Raw genomic sequence first — 22,114 nt, 5'->3', positions numbered from 1 at the left:
AAACGGATGTCTGTATATAAACTGAAAAATACAGTCATGGGCAACTTGAAACCTTCAGAATACTTGAACAAACTGAAGAAGGCAGCTGACAAACGTGTTCCAATCGAATTCATTTTAAATGTTTGGTTCAATAATCTACCTTTAAAAGTGCGTGAAATTGTGAGTCTTGAGACAACTGGCCACGTGGATACGTTGTGTGAAATGGCGGATAAGGCGATGGCTTTGTTGAACCCACAGCGTGTCGTGAATGGTGACCTATCAGACGATAAGTACGAAACTATCAAAAGCCGTTTGGATGACTTAACCAAACAAGTGCGTGTTGTTCAGCTGATGTTGGATGGAGAAGATTATGAAGCTCAGCCAGGCCAACTGTGCTCGGTTCCTACTCCTGGGAGTAGTAACAACGACGCATCTAGTCCGAATGCTCAAAATAACATTCCTAATAAAATCGTGTATGTTTATTCTAGACAATCTTAAGCTGAAGTACCGCAAAGATCTACAAAGGCTGTCTTCAGTCATAATTAATGTAAAAACTGTTTTATAAACATCCTATTCATAACACTGATTTACTCTTTTGTTTATTATGTCATGGTTAATAAAACCTAGGCAATTATTTTACTGGGTAATTAGTTTATAGAAGTATTAAATGAATCACTTGTCTATGCTGGTCAAAGATTAAAAACGTTGATTATTGTAAAACCTTTTTCTTTATCAAAAAATATTAAATCGTGTACCTCTCGGCCATTGTTGTTTATTTCTTATACCCGTAGCTTATTATCATTATTTCGTGTAGGTAGTGAAAATAAATACACTTTAGTAAATAATACTCATCGTTTAATATGTAATATATAACTTTATATTTATAACAAATATAGGATTGCATACTGTATCAGAATGCAATTTAAGATATTACAGATATAATATTTACAAAGAGACATTATTAAAGCTACCATTAATTTAAATATTATCCATTATACTTTCAACATGTGACGTATTTACATTATTATAGGAAAATATTCTAAAATTATCTTATACCAGTCAATAAACAAAGGCAGTTGTATCAAGTTTTACTTATCATACAAATTCACATGACAATTAGAACATTTTAGCTAAAATCCAATACGTTTAACGAAACTAGCTTATCCTAAAGTATTCTAGGTTCTTGGATATTAGCTAAAAGGAAGTCCAAGTATCAGCGTAAAAATACATTAACTTTTTTTATCAAATTATTAAATACTGTGACGGACGGATTACAGAAATACACAAAGTCATTAATTTGAGACTTATCTAATTACGTAATGATTTTAAGGCACTCATCGACGGAAAAGGTTTTAAAGAATTAGTAGGAAGTAGAACTGCTGTCTGGTCGAAGTTGTTTGGTCTGAACATCGTCGTAAGCGATCGTGAATACACTCTTCTTCTCCGTAATTGGCAACCTCTTCATATTGTTTTGCTGCACTAAGGTATTCATCGCAATACCTGAATCGTTGTCGTCAATCTTCGACGTCACGTTTCTGTGACTTATATCAGGAACATTATCGCCTCCGATGTTGATTTTGGACACATGCACTTCAGGGTTTTTTCGCTCTTCTTCGTAACTAGTCGATATTGATATACTATGTGTTAGAGCACTTTCTGATATGTCTTGTTTTGGGTCTATAACATCATCCTGATTTACATAAATTGGTTGTTGTTCAGGTACTTGTTTTCGAGGCATCGGTTGCTGACCAAGGTATTTAGGAATATGCGTTGGCTGTATGTAACAAAGTGGATTTTGGTTTTCGTATTGATGCTCATATCTATGTTCAGAGTGTTGAAGTAAAGGATGGACATCAGGTAAGGGGCCTTCCGGTACAGGAGTGACTTTCTCTTCTTTCAATATTCGTGGATGTATAAATTCACTTTCTTTTGATTTGAAGTTTTTTTTTGCCTCTGAATCGCCCTGATTGTCCTTGCTCATAATTTTCCCGTAACGGCCAACCTTGTCTTTATCATCGTCGTTTTTTGTTTTCGACAATCGTTTTGGCTTACTGGGAATAGCTTTTTCATTTGTTGATTTAGCTGGAGCAGATTTCTTTCCATACCATTGCATATACCTGGGCAAACTTTTTTGTGTAGGTTTAGCGTTGTCGGATGACTTTGTTGACTCACTAGCTTCATTAAGTCTTTTGCTACTAGATTCTAAGTTACTTGAACTATCTAACTTGGTTGACTGTACATCATGGTCGGGTGATTTGACTTTACTTGGCGAAAGTTCTGCATTTTCTCGTGCTTCAGTTGATGATCCTTGCCTTGAGAATACTAAATTTCTATGGTCTTTTGACGCAGAACTACTTCTACTCTTACTTTCATTACTTTCATGCTCAATGGCGAGAGGACTTTTAAGCACATCATCGGATGTTAAAGAGGATTGTTTTTGTAACCTCTGCCTTCGATCACTTATGTCTGATTCCGCTTTTTCTTCCAGTGAATCTGAAATTTCCATTAAAACTTCTCTCCTTAGTCGGGATTTTCTGTCACCGTCCGATACTTTTATCTGCGTAGAAGAAACTGTTTCATTCTTAGAAGTTGTTACCGTACTTTTGGTCATATCACCATAATTTTTGATGTGTTCCTCTCTTTCATTAGTCTTACTTATTTTTACATGTTTTTCACTTTCTAATGAAGGGGACACTTCGCTTTCTTCAAGAATAGGTGTTTTTATTTTCCGTCTTAAATCATAGACTCGTATACTTCGTCTGGGATCTTTGTGTTTTAATTTCTTTTTAGGCTTTTTCTTTTTAACCCAGGCTACCTTCTTTGTTTCATCTTCGAGTACCATTTCTGATTCATCTTCGCTGTATGAATCATTGTCGCTTCTTGCTTTTCTTCGTGTTGGTTTGAGAAGCTCCGTCTCTGTTTGAGTACCAATGTGACATTCTGTTTGAGTCGCCATAACAGAATGCCCCGGCAAACTTTGTGTTTCAAGTTTACTTTCTACTTGAGAGGCTGTTTCTTGATTCTGCAACATTCTCTCACGTTCAATGAGTATTTGATGTAGAAGTTCATTTTGTTTTCGTAAAGACGACTCTAATAGTTCCTGGTGTATAGTTGATTTATTTTGCATTTCTAATAGCGCAGATTGTAAGTAGTCTGCTTTCAGAGGAACTGTACCGGGAACTTCCGGATGAAGATTAGAATATTCATGATACTGGTTTTGGATATCACTTCCTACTTGTGATCTTTGTCCATAACTTTTAGCATCCTTACCATTTGAAACATTATCTAGATCAGTTACTTTACTCATTCGTTCTCTGATGTTTTTCGCTTCTTCACCTTGTTCTCGGATAAACCTTTCCATAAGTAGATTTTTACCGCTATCCACAACAACGTATTGTGTGTGTGGTATTAACGTAACCGGCCTTTGTTGCGGAACGGGAAGGTTCACATAGCGTTCTTCTTCATTCTTACCTCTAGTTACTAATCGCAATATTTCTGTATTTCCTTCTTTAATAAAATATTGATCTCTGCCTTGAGAAGATGGGGCGCGGACTTTGTCTTGATATTCAAGTTTAATTTTATTATCAGTCTTGTCGTTAAGATTTTTGTCAGCATCAGACTTGAGGAAGACTCCGACTTCAGAGCCGCGATCTATTTCGTGCCTACGAATAGAATCATCGTCTTGTTCCCTGCGTTGATAATGCAATGTAGCGATTCTATCGTATCCATTTTCTAAGTCTTCTATGTATTCTTTGTGTTTGTTTGCAAACGCGTCTTGTAGTTGCATTTCTTTTGTGTAAATAATATTTGGTCCATCTCTGCAAATAAAAAATAAAAGTTTAAATAATTATAGTCGATTTGTGCTAATAACATAATCGCATAAATTAACGAAATGAATATTTACCTCGTACGAAATGATTGACGATTGTCATTATATCTGTAATCATTATCAGTAGCCGCGTGTACGAACTCTTGGTGGATGTCTCCCGGCGTTGAAGCTGGTTTAGAAGGGTGTTTGTTAGATCTATAGTTTCTCTTATTGAACTTCCACTGCGTCGGTTTGGTCCTCAAGTCTGCCTGTTCGGCACTCCACGCCTCGCGCCTCCTCCACTCATTAGCTTGTACAGACTTATTTTCTATATTTTGCGTCGACTTGTTTTCCCTCCCAAGTCCCTTGTCGCGCACCACTAAATGCACGTCGTCCTCTGTGGAGTTGACACGTATCACTCTTTTCCTAGAATTTATTAATGGATATCTATGTACCTAGCTTTTCTGTTATATTCACTTAAGTATTATAAGAATGTGGTGGTGTATGTTAATGTTATACAAGGTATTACACATAGAAAACAGGTGACATGCTATACAAAAACTGGTAGGGTAGAGGTTGCATATTTATTTAATCCCATAAAGTGATACAATATCTTTTTTCTTATTTATCACAATTTCAGAAAAAGAAATGTTCTTATTAAAGTCACTTTCTGGGATTTGCATGAACAGTTATTAAATGTGCATTTTAAAACAAAATAAATATTTACCTAAAAATGAAAGCTGGTGTGAGGTTGGCATTAGTTGGTGCATTTCAGTCTGTTAATAAGAGAAAAGGAAGTATTAGTCGAAAATAGGATTTGAATTGGAATGTGTGCCTACTTCAGAAATGTGATATAACAGTGTTAGGAGTTAGCAATGGAGTGTATACAGAAGCTGATAAATAACGGCTAGGTCTAATATAGAGGTTGATATTTACCTTGGAGGCATATAAAGTGGGCATCCTTCACATATGCAACAGCATATAAGAAGTAACAGTACTAATGCTACTAATATTGCCAGCAGTATGAGTAGCCAAAACAACAATCGGCTTTCTGCTCTATATACACCCTGAAATGAAACACAAACGATAATTAATATGATTTAAATATTAAATCTAAAAAGCATTTATTAAGGTGTTGGCTCTAATGTACTTACAGAATCATTACTATCAGAAGTGTTAGCATGATCATTTTTCCCTGAACCAGCACCATTGTTCCCATTATTGGTCCCTGTGCCAGTGTTGATAACTCCGCCTGAGTTGGTCCCAGTTGTGTACACCGTCACGTTCTTTGCAAGTTGTTCCTGCAGCTTGGCCACATTTATGGCCGCATTGCCAGACATTCGAACCACGGCGATAACCTCACTTCTGAAATTGTGAACAAGGCATTTTAGTACATTGGAGATCAAAGATATTTTTGCATTGAAGTTCCCATTGTGTAGTACTTACTTTTCTTGACTAGACTCTTGACCATTCAAATCTGTTGCACCACCTTCATAACGTTTTATATCAATTATAGTTACTTTCCCTCCAGAGAGAGTACTTAATACTTCTTCCAGTTTCTTTTTATCAGGGTTAGCACCGGGTACTATGAAGGACATTGTCCTAGTTTTACTTTCAGGAGGGTATATTTTTACTAATGTGGTAGAAGATTGTCTAGGGATACCTAGATCATAAGCTCTAATGGTAAGCACAAACACTTCACTCTCTTGTTGGTCGTCAGACTGTCTTCTTCGTCTATGAACATTTTGTTTCTTTGTTCTTTTTAATGCTTCTAAAAGATACAGTTCACCTGTAACATAAAAAAAAATATGAGCATTGAATTGGTATTTTTCTGCAAAGCGGTAGCAAAAAAATAAAAAAATCATCATAATTTACCTGTTTCCTCATTGATTGCGAACTTCCCATCTCCATTTCCCTGTATTATTTCATATCTGACTACATTATTTGGTGGTTCGGAGTCTTTGTCAACTGCCTTTACGAATGCCGCCGAAGTGAAATTATTTAAGCTCGGTGACAGTACAAACTCGTAAAGCGACCTCTCAAACTCTGGTGGGTTATCATTAACATCTAATAACTTAATAATTAATGGCACTGTTACTCTTAAACCTACTCCATCATTATCCCTAGCCTCTACTAAGAAATGCAGATCTGGCATCGCTTCGCGGTCGAAGCCATGATTATTAGTGGCTACAGTTATCACTCCTGACAAAGGATCCAAGTGTAGGGATGTGTTGAGGTATCCTAATATGGCAGTGAACTGTATTTTTCCGAAGGCACCGGTGTCGACGTCATCGGCCGCGACCTGTACAACCCTGGTACCGGCTGTTACATTCTCAGGCAGTTCCACATCATAGGACTGTGCCAAGAAGATTGGTGGGTTGTCGTTGACGTCGTTCAGGTAAACTGTCACGTTAGCAGTCGCTGATAGATTTGTTGAGGGATCAAGTTCTTGAGCCAAGATCTGAAAATTTTCGAGACAATATTGTACATTAAACTGTTTAAGTAAAATAAACTAAAATCGTTTAGGATTTTTTTTATTACAAACTACTTAAGACTTTATCTATTGAGAAACAAATGTTACCTGAAAAACGACAGACTTGCGAGCTTCAAAATCAAGCAAGACATTATCTCGTACTTTGATGATGAACTGCGCATGTCTCTCGGCGACGGTTGGCGTGATCTCGAAGGTTCCATTGTTACCGACTAGTGACAGTGAGAACACGCCGTTTTTGCCTGCGTCGTTATCGTTCACTTGCGGTATGTAAGGATCGTTGAACGTGAGCGCTGTACCTTGAGGAGCATTCTCATCCAAATAGGTGATGTAGCTGGAATGGCAATTAAAAACATTTTAATTAGTTTAATAAAATAAATTTGACGTTTTCGAATGGATGTCAATAGAAAATTATAAAATTAAACATTTGAATACATCCATATTTTTCATCAATGCTTCGAGTTAAATTACATAAAACCATTATAATGGGAAAAAAATTCTTAAAATACTAATTGGTGACGATAGTTGCTTTTATAGGTAGCCTAATGATACCACCTCATATTTATGCGATAAAACCTATTTTATAATCTCTTTTTGATAGGAACTTACAACTGATTCTCAAAGTACGGTGGCGAGTTTTCTCTTTCAGGCAATATGAAAGCGAGCTGGACGGTCGAGGACATGGCTTCAGGCTCCTCTCGAGACAGCCTCACCTCCTCAGCCACCACGGTCAGCAGGATCGGTGCCCCAGCGTGAGATATCGCTGCTATTTCTTCTATAGGACGTTCTAGAGTTACCTCACCTGAAAATGGAATATAAAAAATCAAGATTCTATATAACATTGCAGTTAATTGACTAATTCTTTGTAATTCTTCCCTGTCTCGTTTTTATTTACAATGAATTAAGCTTAAAATATGGTTTAAGGTAAATTACACAATCTTTAACTTTCACAGTTCACTTTACATCTTTAACTTTAACAGTTTCGTATATAGTAAGCAAAAATGTTACATTATGCAAAAGATTTTCGGTTGGAGTAGTTCTAACGCCATCTATGGATGACCCTACGAAATACGACGGCTGACCTTAGATTTGTTACGCCCTTTGGAAACAACAGAAGCCGGGCACTACCCAACGAAGGGGTTTTGTTCGAATAGTACAATTACGGGCTACTAGATGGCGCCATGAGTAAGAATGGAACGATTTTACGATAAGTTTTTTTTAATGCTGTGTTCCCTTGATCCCTTGATTTACTAAGTAGCTAAATAAGCATAGAAGCTTTTTATTTAGTTTATTGCTGTTTTTTTCGTTTTTATAAATTATAGGTACTACCCAAATAAGTTGTCACCGGAAAGAAATAAAGTAAGTATTTTTTTATTAAATAACTACCCAGATACATTTTCGTGTTATAGTGAGAATCTAAATATAAAGGAAAGCAATAAAATGTTAACATTATTCATGTCAGTCTACCAAAAGAGACTGCGTTCATAAAGAAATTCTTCAGTTTCAATGTCGATGTGGAAGACAGTTATTGTTCTAGTATTTGACATCAGTAAGAATATGCAATATATACGAATTACGAATTCTTGAAATTTTCGAGAGAGAAATGGTGATAAATATAAAACAAATATCCTGTCTGCCAAAGAAGCTAATTAATATACACACCATGTCAATGTATTTTTTTTAACTTGGTTAATTTAAATCCGCTAGGTTTTGATTTCGTCGTTTTGATTGATGAAGAGGCACATTTTCCAAGAAAGTACCAAAGCAGCTAATAAAAATATTTTTCAAAGATACTGACAATGGTTCTGCCCATTCAAATCTTACTTCTAACGCCATCAACACTTCAAAGAAGAATAAATCCATAACATTAACGACTACTTAATATGAACATAATAATTATCATACTGCACCACCGTCAGATCATACTCCCATTCATAATAATCTAGTAGAAGCCGACAAGCATTAATTATTCCAAGTAGGTGTCTGAGAAAAATCTCGTGACGTAATTAACATACAAAAGTGGTGCATCCACTTTAATATGACCCTCTACAGATTCTAATCTGTCTCCGGTGACAAGGCAAATGAGAGCTCATTAATAATTTAGTAGCGCGGCTTGAATGGAACGAATAAATTATTGCTAAGGAATAAATTAATAGTGTTTGTGTTCGTTCCTTGTCACAAGTGTAGAAATTAGGATGACGAGCTTAAACACTGTTGGTGATTACCATAAAATTTTAAATTGACTGTTTAACTGTAGTGGTTTTGGTTCTGTTCTACTTTTTATTAGATAATTTATAGCATTTTAATGACTTAATACCGACCCCTACAGGTACTAAAGGCTTCAAAATTCTAGGGGTTTGACTCCTGACAGCCGAAATACAGTCTCTGCCTAGTTCAGCTACAAATAGTCAAAGATTTTCGTCAAATGCAATTGTTAAGATAACATGATAAATTTCTAAAAACAAACTAACAAAAATAGTGTTTAAAGCTATAATATCTCATAACTTAAACGATTCCTGAATGGAGAAAACAACTAAATAAATGAACAGAATTAATTCCCTTTTATTCAGCGCAGTATTTTAGCAAATAGCTGAGATTAACCCTTGCGCTTGAATATTATTCACTCTTTGTAAGGCGTATAATAAAGTTACTTGCAAACTTCTGCAGTTAATTTCCATGGCGATTGTCTTTAAGCATGTTTTATGTAGCCTATTTATTAAATGTTGGTATAAGAAATAGACGTTACCTAATTTAATATTACTATTAGTACATTTTAATCTCAACGAAAAAGTAAGTATAAATAAAATACTTCACAAGCAAAGAGTGGTCTCCAAAAATACACCCTTTACTAAGACCGGCATAACAATAAACTTTATTGGCGAATGGCGGGGCGTTCACAATACTACCATTTGTATGTACTAAGGGTGGCACTCGAGACGAAATATTCCCACTAACTTTGAACCGCTTGAACCAAATTGATTCCCGATATCCATTCACATGTTCATAAGGTGTGGTCTGATTAATGCGACAAATTCACAAGAGCGACAAGTCTTCCAATACGCCGATAAGTTTGAACGGTTCTTAAGGAGCAAGTTTGCGGAGGCGAGCATAGTTATCGAGCTGATAATGTCAGAGCTAGTCGGGATTGTATTGTCAGCGGCTACTACGCAGGTACGGGGACGCTATTCAAAGGAAGTGCCTTTATTATGAAGTAAGGTAGGGCAGCTTTACAAACAATGGATGGCGAGGCGAGAGCGCGACCGGTAAGGTCTAATGAGCCATTATGTGCTTGTTCAGCAAAATGCAAGGTTGCATTAAAAGCCCTGTTAGCGTTTTCGAAGTCCGTCGTGTTTGTAGTTTTGTTGGCGAACAAATACGCATTGTTAAGTGTTGTCAGGGAGCTACCGCACTGCCACGCACTCAACATGAACTTATGGCATTGTTAAGGGAATTTAGATGTTAGCCTGAATTGAATTCATGTAGCCGGGAACAATGAGGTAAACACGGCGAATGTTGCTTCCGAATACTTGCTCATTGTACCAATAAATTGTTTATTCGTAAGTTTGTTACCATTAGTGTATCCATCAAAGTTTTGCCTCTTAACTAGGTCGTTAACCTGTTTAACAAGCAACAGTTCCTTGTTCTAGAATGGATTTAGAATAATGTGACGAATTACAAGACAGCGCTGTCAATTACTATCACTATACAGTGAACACAATTATATCAGTATCTGCGAATAGAATCAAGGAAATAATGTTTATGTAAATTGTAATTTCAATCTTAGTCAGTAATAAATATTAGTTCGTTTACCAATTTGCGCTTTACCTTAACAAAGAACATTTCATAACAGATACTAATAGTGAATTCGCCATTCAATTTGCAGCGAAACTTAATTTCAACCGGTTTGTCTGCACGTTAATTGTTGGTCGGAACTTTAGCTATTATATTTGATGCTATAAAATGGAAGTTTGGTAGAAAATAACTGGTATATGAATCTGATAGTGGTGTAGAAGTAAAGTGGGTCACGCAAGGTCGTGGGCAGTGTGGTGTTTCAACTGGGGCAGTGGGGGTAGTGTCGGTAGGCGATAAGGTGGTAGGATATCCTTCGGAAGCCGGACGCGAGGAAGTTCCGATCTTATCAACGAAAAAACTTCCAAGAACCGTCTAGAAAAAGTTAAGTTCTATTTCAGAATGAGGACAACGGCTAGCAACACATTATCAAGGCCAAACGCTTAAGTAAAGTGGAGTACACACCGTTCAACACGATTTAGAATCATTCACGACCCCCTTATCAGACAGTTAAGTGTCTTAAATTGTATAAATTCTCGTCTGTGGCACGTTCCAGAGCATATTGGTAGGAAACTACAGACATTTATCGATACACTTGAGTAATTTAATTTATAAGTACAAGTACGAAGGTAGTAAATTTTCCTTTTACTCTCTTTTACTCCTGTATGTCTGACATATGAAATACTAGACGTCATTAATATTTTGTTGAGTTTCTATTCTAAAAATATTAAATGGAGACTTTTGCCGGTTTCCTCTCTATACAAATGATTTTTTAGAACCGTGCACCTAGAGTCAATATTGTAACACTTTGAAAGTGCCTGGCCAAGAGCCCTTGTTTAAATATTTTTTTTATATAAAGTCATTCAGATGCTGTATTTACGTTCATCATTAATGGATTAAGGGCGCAACAAAACCAAACAGTCAAACAAACAAGAACAAGTACAACAAGTAAGGTTGTGATATTCTAATTTTCAAAGAACTATACCAACATTATTTCTTACGTTTTTAATCAAGAACCAGAAAAACAGTTGATCGTTAAAATTCCGGCGGCCCAACAGTTAACACGTAATCTTTGTAGAAAATTAACTCAAGTTGAAAGCAGCATAATAATGTTCGTTAAAAGAATTCTCAACTTCATTCTAAGTTAATTCTAAAATTCAAGCGGCCATTTAGGCAAAATCCAAAATGTATATGCAATGGTTAAATCAGAATCTTCGTGGTCTTTTGTTAAAAGGCTTTCAGATAAAACGCTGGCAGTGCTGGCTGGCATGTTCAGGATTTAATTAATTAAAAAGCTTTTATGTTGCCCTTTGTGAGATTCGAAATTCAAATTACAGAGTTACAAAATAATTTGTAAATAAGTATTGTTCAAGTGATTGTACGTTTTAAGCACCTTTGTGTGAAATTGCTTTGCTGGGTTTCAGGTGCATTCGTTTCTGTTATAAATTTAATTGGACTACAGCCTAACCTTGTGACTCTCACTTTGCTTGCACAATTATTCCTTTAGATGGAATTCAAAAAAAATATTTACTTCGATACTAGGAACCTATAAAACCTTAATATTATTATTATTAACCTGGAATGTTTCACTGGGCAAAGGCCTCCCCAATCTTCTTTCACTTGTCTCTCATGAACCGCGAGTTTTATATAACCTTAAACATTTAAATTAAAGTCATGCAACTCACCAGTAGTTTCATTGATATTGAAGAACGGTGTAAACGGATTGCCTTCAGACACTAATCCATATCTGATCTGTCTAGGAGCTCCCTTATCCCCATCCTCTGCCCTCACTCTGACGACCATATCCCCGGGAGCCACTTGTCTTGGCAGGTGGGTGATTGGGGGAGCTGCAGTGAAGACCGGTGGCATGTCCTGGACATCTTGAACGACGACAACTACTTCTAAGCCGGCAATGTTGCGTGTATCCTTGCCAATTTCTATGTATGGGTCCTGGAAGGTAATTTGTGATTTGTGTTTATCTTGTGGTACTGGGATCGATTCAAATACTTTACGTTCGCAATGGATCGTTGGAATTTGAATGTGTTTTTTATATTATAATTAGCTGACCCAGCAAACCTTGTTTTGTCTAATAAATTATTTCTAGTTGTATGTATTTTTTAATGCCACATTTAAAAAAAAGTAAAAGAACAATTTGTCAAAAAAAGAACATATTTTTTTTTAGTGTGAGCAACCCTTTTTTAGGGGTATGAAAAATAGATGTTAGTCGATTCTCAGACTTACTGAATACGCATATAAAGTTTGGTGAAAATCGGTTAAGTCGTTTCGGAGGAGTACGGTAACTAACATCGTGACACGGAAATTTTATATATTAGAAGAAATAATATTATAGACTTATTTCATAATAGTCCATAGTTATGTATTTATAAAATCTAAAAAGAAAGCTACTTTAAAATTATTTTAATATAACTAAATGCTGGTCGATGTCAGGTCATGCAGCGCCACATTATGGGCCTATCTACATGTCCAGCTACAACAGCAACCCGACTGTTGCAACTGCCGGAACTGTTTTGAGTTTAGGTCACTAAGATCAAGTAAAATATTATACATTAAATTCCGAACGTGAAAGAAAAGGCACACGAAGCGGAGTAACCCTAAATTAATTTATTGATCACAGATGCCCCAAATCACAGTAAATATTGAAGTGAAAAGTAGAATCTTTTCTTATCTGATGATATAGCTACTAAGAAGGCTTTTCAAATGACTTATGTAGGGCCAATGTACCGTTAACACCTACAATTGTATCTGCAGTTTTAACAAAACAAGTAAATACTACTACAACAAACCTCTTACTATAAATCGCTTAACACTGGAACACCCACGGTAAGACATAAACACTATTTTTAGTTAAATACTACACGTCGTTTGGACTCAGACTGCTTTTGCATTATTTTATAGGACGACTTTTAATCGGTAAATTGTGCACTCCCACACGTTCTGCTAAGAGTATATGTAACTAAAGTATGGTTTAAAATCTTTTTTATTTAATGAATGTATTGCGGCCATTGCGGGATTTCACAAACATTCAAGTATCATGCACAAAGACACAAAGACTCAGGATAAGCATTCGTGGATCACACAAATGCTCAAGTCCTTCGCGGGGATCGAATCTGCAACACGTCGCGCATAGTTGATTTCTCGCGGTGCTCACTACCCGTGTTAAAGAAATTTCAAAGAATCCAAAATTTATAACGGAAACCTTGCGGAAGTGCATCAATAAAAAAAACTTCGACAAAACTGATTAGCATTGGGGATATTATAAATTTTATGCTTCTAACGGACTAGCAACATTAATTGAGATTTATAAATCCTTTGACGCCGTTATGTAATATTACCGTTAATGACTGATATATGCAGGAATTGAAACTATATTGCGTAATAAAGCTACAAGTACTTTTATGTCATTATGAGCCTCATATGACCGTTAAAAACTGAATATTTTAGTAGGAATCAGAAAATTATTCTTGATCACGGCTGGTATATGAAGCTTATCCTGTTTAGCGGCTTTGCTGCATTATGTTCCTAATACAACCATTATTATTAGCTGCAAAACGTTAAAAAAGAATTCGTTTTATCTCGTTTTTATAATAAAACTAGCTGACCCAGCAAACGTTGTTTTGCCGATTTTTTTTTCTAGTTATATGTATTTTTAATGCCACATTATAAAAAAATAAAAACAAACAATTTTGTCCAAAGAATAAAATATTTTTTTTTAGCGTGAGCTACCCTCATCACTTAGGGGTATGAAAAATAGATGTTGTTCTATTCTCAGACCTGCCCAATATGTATATAAAATATCATAAGAATCGGTCGAACGGTTTCGGAGGAGTACGGTCACTAACATCGTGACACGGGAATTTTATATATTAGATTAGAAACTATAAAAGGTGCGAAAAAATAATTTAAGTCTTGCTGCTAATTAAATTCTCAGGTGTGTCTAAGATAATGCAAAAATGGCATAGCTACATAATTCACACATAGTTGTCCAAGTAAATCAGTTGGTTTCACAAGCCACAAAATCCATCGCACTTGTTTTGGCGTAATTAATTACAATTTAAATGCTGATCATTAGGCTGTGTACCAGATCGCTTGTTTCGTACGACCTGATCTCGTGAGGAACTCTGAATAATTAACCCTAATTAGAGGAGTTAGGTTCATTTGAATAAATGAATTTCTTACCACAGCTAGTAGTGTTAGGTGGTACATAGATTGGGCTTCAAAGTCCAAAGGTCCAACAAGGAATATGGTCCCTTCGGTATTTTCTGCGGACACGCGACGCTGCCGGATCGCGAAAAGCGGTGATCCCTGCGAAGAAAAAGCAAATGAATAACGAAATAACAAATGAAATTATGATACATACAATAGAATGACGTTTTTCTCTCTATTTTAAACGCTTTTATGGTGTTATCAAATTCTGTTTATATTTGGAAATATTTACATTCAATTATGTCGAAACAACAATTTATTTAAGTCTTTACCTTCAAAAGCACCCTTACCCGACCCTTGTCTTAGGGTAATAATAATCCCTAACAATATTATTACAAAACCTTGTACGCCTATGTTCTCATTAACAGAATGGGGGTCGGAATCGATACAACAAATTCACTTAAACCCTCTGATGCCGCATTAACTGGACATAGTCCAACCCACAGCAGACGGTCTAAAATTACACTACATGTAAGGACACGATCTCCATTATTATAGCATTTAAGCCTGTAAAACGACCTCGAAGCGGGTGCTAGCCATTCTCCATGCCTGTGAGAATTTTAACACGCCTTGCTCTTAATGTCCGGTAATTGCAACCCATTGGATGGCCACTCGCGAAATATGTGGGTACCTACATCGACAACACACGGGCTGAGGAGCCTAATGCGATCTCATTCTCGATTCAGAGCGTGCTAAAGGTTATTAAACTCAATGATTTTTGCATTTAATATTTCTGCAATTGTATTCCAATCTACGTCTTCGTTAGTGAGCGTGATCACTTTATCATCCATTAAATTTTAGTTTTCACCTTATTATTTCTATTGAAGCCATTTCAGCTGCCACAATTATTTTGAAATGCAATTCTGTTCACAGTGAGAATAATTGTAATGTAAATTAGACCATTTCGCACGGTCATCAACCTGTCGACTCTTAATACAGTTATCCGAAAGAGAATGAGCTTTAGGCATTATGTATTATGATATAATTTCATAGACTTTCCCATTGTAATTTTGAGATTGATTGCCTATTCAAATTTGTGGGTTCCACGTATAAAGCGTACGTAACCGACCACGTGAACTGTAAATGAGTTTCGCAAGAGGCGTATCCCCGTCAGCCATAACACTGTGAAAATGATCCCTATTAACGTGCGAGCGAAACTTCATTATGTGGTTACAACGAAATGCGTGTCAAACACGACGCACGCAGAAAATATCATTAGCTTACCCCTAATCATCGCTTCGAATCGTGTTTCCTTTAAAATGTAAATTACTTACCCAAAGTTCGAGTTCCAAAGGCTTCGGCGACAAAGGGTTTTTTCTCGCGATTACTATCTCGAGATCGGTCCCACGTTTGGCGTCCTGTGAAAATAAGAATTTGTTAGGAATGCTTTATTCCAATTCGAGTTACAAAAGACATTCAATAAGTAAAATAAACCTCGCTGCTTCAATTTACATTCTCCAGCATTTCGAATTTAATTGACAATATTCTGTTCATGTATGTATTTAGAACATTGAAGTCCTTGACTAATGTTAATTTCGTTATCTGGCAGGCGTCCTTTGTGTCAGTCTTCACGTACGTCATCATCATCATCAATCACGGGCGTCATGCGGCACGCTTCGTCTCGGCGCCTCGTTTGTTGCCTCTACCACCGACAGGTGCTTTTTCCACGTAATCCGCCATTATAACTGGACTATGCAAATGAACATCTTTATTCCAAGCGACAACGTAAATGTAATGAGGTTCTTTGCAAGCGTGCTCATAGCGTCTAATTTAAGACTTTGCAAGTCTAATGATCCGTAATATGTCATTTGATGTGATAAAAGTACTAACTATAACGCCGCAAACTCTGCTTAGGATCAGTACAGTATTAAAAATCTATTTTGCTTTACATTTATGGGTAAAGGCATACGTTTAATGCTTTAATAACAGCTTTGAACTCTTTAGTAAAATCATGTCGTCGTAATAACCCTAGATTTTTTCTCATTCAATTTTAAAATAACGAGCAATAAATCGCATCCAATACGAGGAATATTAGTTCCAGTTCTACTTTTCTTATAGGAATTTCACAATCATCTACTAAGCAAACGATAACTATTCAACTGACCACGACAAGAACATAAAATTGATAAAGGTCTCGTAAACTCACCTCAGGCACCAAAATGATGCTTGGTTGGTGTGGAAAAATGGTGTCCCGAGGCGTGGTAGCATTAGTTCCAGTGACAGAGCACGCGATACGGGAGCTGCGTCCTCTGGTGTTGCGGACCGACAGTCTGAAGTCCACGTAGCGACCAGGCTCCAGCCTCCGCAGCAGAATGATGTTAGCTTGGCACACCGAGTTGTAGCGCGTGCAGGGGAGAGTCTCCACGCCAATGTCTAGGCGACCCATTTGACCTAGATAGACGAAAAATAAAAAGAGGTTATCAGTATGAAAGAACAAATAGATATGTTGTGACTTTTTATAATATATGAAGATATATAAAACGGTTGACATGTAAATATTATATTAATCTTTAGTTAAGGGCTTTTCTTATTACCCATTATTTTTTAAAAGCGGAATGGTCTGGATAATCAAACACTTCAAATATTTTTTTGAAAGCTGGTATTGTTTACACAGGATTGGTAAAAAAGAATTAAGTTCTCGGGAATTGAGGCTAATGGAATGCAATAAGGCTTTGTTTTCTTCTGAAACTTTTGATATCGAGTTACAGGGTTTCGTGTAACTTCGACAGTTTCCTTATCTTTGCCAAGATTGTTGGATTGCGTAAGTTGATACATAGACCCTTTTAGTCTCGAATGAGGTATAATTTGATAATGTCGAAATGTTTCCTTCAAAAAATTATCTTCCTCTTGAATTGACATGTCGATCAAATATACACCAGAACACCCCTTACCAATGAGTTCAAAATGCAACGGATAATCGAAGTCAGGGTCGGAGGCGCGCACGCGGTAGATGACGGAGCCGACGGGGACGTCTGCTGGGACCAGCACGAGCCGCATCAGCGTGCTGGGGTCGAACACCGGCTCGCCGGCGCGCGCGCCTACCGCCCAGCACACAACCACCAGCGCCAAGGCGAACGTCATCCTGAAACAAATGTGATCAACTGTAACTGACTGCTCAGAACATAATTACAATAATTGTAAGGTAGGTACCTAACCTCCTGCTAGGGTAACGGGATTGTCCGAAATCCATCTTTTTCGCTACCTGGTTTATTAAACCAAAGTTAAAGTTAGAATACTGTTTTATCGGACACAAAATGTGGAATATTACGAATCAAAACACAATACGAAAGTTTCAGTCCTCGTTTGGCCTCAGTATTAATCCTAGTTTCTCCGAGTTGCAACTAAGAATCAAGTTGACAAACTTGGCGACAAAGTTTAGAAACAAGGTTTTGCACTGACCCAATTAATTATCTAACTATAACTTCATGAGCAATTTATCGAAGAGAAATCAAAAGTTAGAGGCGCGCGGGCATCGTACGTATTATCGTATCCGGGCGAAGCAAGCATTAAATTATAAATTGGCCGTATCTCCGTGATATTCTAGGGATCAGCTTCGACCGCAGGGCAAGCCTTGCGAAAGGGAAATTCGTGTTATGAAATCATACGGCCGCCGCTTCTGTGCAGACCAGGAAGTAACCGCTCTTTATGGCTTGCCCGTAATAACTCGTTTAGGGATGCTATCAACTCAATTTTATTTTAATTTCATACGCAACTTGCTTCTCTTATCTAAGATCAGTATTGTGCGATAAAATAACTACACTCAAGTGGCGCTCGTAACTCTCGTGTCTATTACAAAACTAAGTTTTATCGTATTTACTATTTCGTTTAATCGTATTCATTCGATTTACATACAAACAATTACAATTTACCATCGATAAGTAAACACTTATAAGATATACAGTAAGTAGTTCAAAAATGTTTACGCAACAACCGGCATTAGTTCTCGTATTCCTTGAACTGTGGCATAACTATTTTAAAACAAAATCTGAACGGCAAACTAAAGTAAACCCATTCTCGTGTTGTCTGTTTGTGTGTTATCTACTGCGCTGCAGTTGTGTAAGTAACACGAACAACGAACAAGTTCACTGGCACGTTAACATGGAACATGTCTAACTTCGGAACTTTCGGATAAACATTTTGCAAAGAAAATATTGCGGAAGGAAATTGACACGACGTAACTGATATGTATCGGATTTCTGTTCATTTAAACATTTCGATTTTTGCACGATTAGAGAATTGTTGTTTTTGTGTTTGAAGTTTCTTAGAGGAGGATGATTTAGCTCGGTGTGCGTCGGCTATTCATTTTGTTCTGACGCTTGAGAGGCAATTATTCAGTAGTAAAAGTTATTGCTTGTCGGGGAGACTTGTGTTCTAGGGGGTTCGCTTGAAGACGAATGTGAACGTAAAGGCTTCGGGAGTTTGATTTAGAGCTGGCAAGACTCAGCGCGCGTCACTGAGTTTCCTTGTGGCGCCGCGACCAAGGTGAAATATTTGTCTGACGCTAACGCCCGCCGCCTGCGACACTAAATCTTGTCGCGTGCTCAACCCGGACTCTGAACTACACTACATCTAGCCCTAGATATCGACAACGTTTTGATACACACCTCAATGTAAGTATCATTTCAAACTTATTTCTTCAACTGTAAACATTGAAGTGATATTTAATTATTACCCTAAGAACAATAATAACCAAACGATTGAAATATACCCCATCTCCCGATGCCAATTATAGTCATTTCGGGCAGACAGAGAGCTATTACTGCCATTCGATCATTCGGGAAAGCACAGGAACGCAATTAAGGTATCATTATCTCGGCGGCCATGCGAACCGAGAATTCAGCTTTAAATCATCTGACAGTCCGTTTATCCTTGACATTAATATGAGCTTTATAGTATGGTAATGTGTGTTCCCCAGGTAGGTACACGAGTCTCAGGTAGAGACACATTTTGGTATTACTATTAACTACAAGGCAAGTTCGGACGCTATAACTATTTATGTCCAATCTATTTATAGACAACATTCCCATAAAAAGTTATAGGCGTGAAGTACACCAGAAATGGTAACGAGACTGCAATCGAAGTAGACTATCATTTGTCATTATTATTTATGAGTGTTTCTACGTTTTGAAGTGGGAAGTAGCGGTCGGTCGGTCCTGGGGCGTCGGTAAGCCCTTAACAGCAGGGGATACGCGGCAAAAATGGAAGGCGCACGATGTCGTCCGTGCGACCCGGCGCGTAATAGACCGTTGTTCCCTTTTGGTCATAATTCCCCATTACCATAGCGCTAAGTGTGTGAGGATCGGACGTGAGCTCGGAGCCGACAGATAGCCGCGCCTCGTGCTCTCGCGCTTATTATAAATTCTAATACACAATCTCGTAACAACGTAACATTATGCGCTGGCGATCGATTTGTTAAGATACCGGGTCATGGTTCTCAGCCCCGAGCGATCCCACCTTTTCACTCATAAAATTTTATTGCTAATTTACTTGTTTATGACCTCAAAGAAATATATGTCGGATTGTACGAAGCGAATAAAACAAGGGAATTGTTTATGGTGTAAATAATACGTTGGGATCAATTTACAAAATGAAATCGTACGAAGTCGGACGAGTTCTTGCGATGGGATTAACTGGTTAATCCTATATTGGTAGGTGTTAACTAAATCCGAGCTTAACATAATCCGTTCTCATGAGTTTTTTCGCTGCGTGTGAATGTGTTTGTTTAGTAATTGGGTTATAGGTTTATGTAAACAATATTCATCCTTTATGTAAGTGCAATCAATTTTCAATTTCTTCAAACACGAACGGGCTCGTCGAGACGTTTTAATAATACAAAAGCGAATCGACGACGTGTATTTAACGACAGCTGTTACTCAAAGTTAAATCTATCGACAGTGCCCGGACAATATACATAGAATGGCGGCAACAAAACTTCTCAGTATAAGAAGCACGGGGAACTTATTAAACTTTATTAATGTCGTGCAGTTAATCATGGCCCCTATATAAGGGGGTATTGTGCGCGGTAAATCTGGACAAAAACGTAATTTTATAGTTAGGATCACGCTAACTGACCCCCCGACCCCATTAAATGGGTACGGTGGATTAAGTTAGCTAGGGCCCACTGTAAGTAATGTAGACCGCCTTATTCTATGGTCTTGCCGAGTTTAGGGTCCTGGGTTTAATTCTTAGGTCATGAAAGTTACTATTAGAACCTCTTGAAAGGGATTGCTTACGGATAAAGCCGTATTTTCTCCTTAACATTTAGTTGGTGAAATAATTATAAGCATAGGAGCTGGGATTATAATGTCTTAAATACTTACCTATGGCTTTTTAGAGAAAAATGATCAATTTTAAATGCATTGTTTATGAGTTCATTTTGTTTGATAGAAGGAATAAAAAAAGGCATACAAGGATCATCAACAGATTGCCGTCATCCAAAAACTTGGTACGAGAAAAGGGAAATTTTAGCCCTGAAACGAGTTCAAGTTCAAAAGCAATAAGTTTGTCACCGATTTTTAACAAACTTACATCAAAATTATGCTACGTTAGATCTAATTGCCTAACAAAGGCTTTCAAGAAGGTGTGTTCAATATTCGCCGACGTTTCACGACATACGATTTATGTATTACTAGTTGTTGCCCGTGGGCACACCCGTTTATAATATTAGTAGGGTAAACCTAAAAAATTTTAATATATTTATTTTAATATCTGTAGGACCCATGAGGGATCCGATATCCGAACGACTTGTTTTCTACTTCAACTGCCATTCAATTGATTTTTAACCCATTAATAATATTACAAATATTATAAATATTTATTTAAAATTTTATGAATTATACCAAAGCAAGGGAACTGACGTAATGAAAATACTGTTATTGTTTATAATAAACTGAAAATAATACGTTACTTTTTTATTTATTTATTTATTATTATTAAAAGTTGATGATCTTTTACTTAACCCATAAAATTTTATGTCGGGTAAATCTGACGGATAAACATACTATTGGGTAACGATAATAAAATGCTCTAAATATAATTGATTAATGACCTATTCAATTACGTTTTTATTTTATATCGGGTTATTTGTCACGGAATGATAGCTTGTTTTAAATGGAACTAGTTTTTTCCCGTGACTAGTGGTTAATGTTATTTTACTTTAATTGTGGAAGGAAATAGTTTATTTCATTGCTTTTCGTCTTTGATGTTCAAAAGATGCGGAATACATTACATTTATTCGGCCACTTTAATTTAAATTGAAATCATTACATCACCTCAGTCCACATTAGAAATTACTTTATGAAATTTACCTTTTGATCTTTATAGTTTCCAGTTAAAACCTCAAAAAAACCTAAAACTACAAATATATCGTAAACATTCATCCTATCCAGTAATGACGGAAAACCAATTACAAAAGGACGGCTAACATCGTTATACCAAAGCGTCAACGATTGCACAAGCTTCCAGCATCTATCGTCTGTACTGAACCCCTGATAAATCCGCACTCGATCCACTTTCGCCGGTCACGTCTTCAGCATGCACTAACAAATCACCGCCCATTATTTCTTCATTATACCTCATTTCGCTTTTATTGATTACAAGGCATTAAGTTTTTATTGAATCGTGTTCTGTATTGTATGTTTTAATTAGAGCAATAAAGTACTCTCTGTGAGTTCTTAGACAGTCTTTATTCCAAAGCAATAAGGTTCGTTTTTGCTTTGCTTACTTGTTGATAGAGATATATCGATTTATTATTTACAAAGTTACTTCCATACGTGTTCTTAGAAATATCAACTGTATTTTCGGCTCAAGTTTTTGAGATATAC

At 36.8% G+C, this 22,114-nt stretch overlaps 1 protein-coding gene across 1 annotated transcript in view; it reads right to left on the bottom strand.

The window, feature by feature from the left end:
• Positions 1 to 948: 948 nt before the first annotated feature.
• Positions 949 to 22,114, bottom strand: part of LOC113497176 (cadherin-86C) — a 99,328-nt gene continuing 78,162 nt past the window's right edge. Inside the window, exons 3-15 of the mRNA XM_026876588.1 lie at positions 17,183 to 17,373; positions 16,438 to 16,682; positions 15,566 to 15,649; positions 14,265 to 14,390; positions 11,753 to 12,017; positions 6,888 to 7,080; positions 6,369 to 6,612; positions 5,663 to 6,248; positions 5,234 to 5,576; positions 4,942 to 5,152; positions 4,724 to 4,854; positions 3,884 to 4,213; positions 949 to 3,797 (exon numbers count right to left, since the gene is read on the bottom strand). Of these exons, the coding sequence (XP_026732389.1) occupies positions 1,340 to 3,797; positions 3,884 to 4,213; positions 4,724 to 4,854; positions 4,942 to 5,152; positions 5,234 to 5,576; positions 5,663 to 6,248; positions 6,369 to 6,612; positions 6,888 to 7,080; positions 11,753 to 12,017; positions 14,265 to 14,390; positions 15,566 to 15,649; positions 16,438 to 16,682; positions 17,183 to 17,373 (5,407 nt within the window). The 3' untranslated portion in view covers positions 949 to 1,339. The remainder of the gene's footprint in view (positions 3,798 to 3,883; positions 4,214 to 4,723; positions 4,855 to 4,941; positions 5,153 to 5,233; positions 5,577 to 5,662; positions 6,249 to 6,368; positions 6,613 to 6,887; positions 7,081 to 11,752; positions 12,018 to 14,264; positions 14,391 to 15,565; positions 15,650 to 16,437; positions 16,683 to 17,182; positions 17,374 to 22,114) is intronic.

The sequence above is a fragment of the Trichoplusia ni genome, chromosome 9 (assembly GCF_003590095.1).
Source record: "Trichoplusia ni isolate ovarian cell line Hi5 chromosome 9, tn1, whole genome shotgun sequence".
Lineage (NCBI taxonomy): Eukaryota > Metazoa > Arthropoda > Insecta > Lepidoptera > Noctuidae > Trichoplusia > Trichoplusia ni.
The sequence above is the reverse complement of the archived record's forward strand: the minus strand, read 5'-3'. Positions and strand labels throughout refer to the sequence as shown.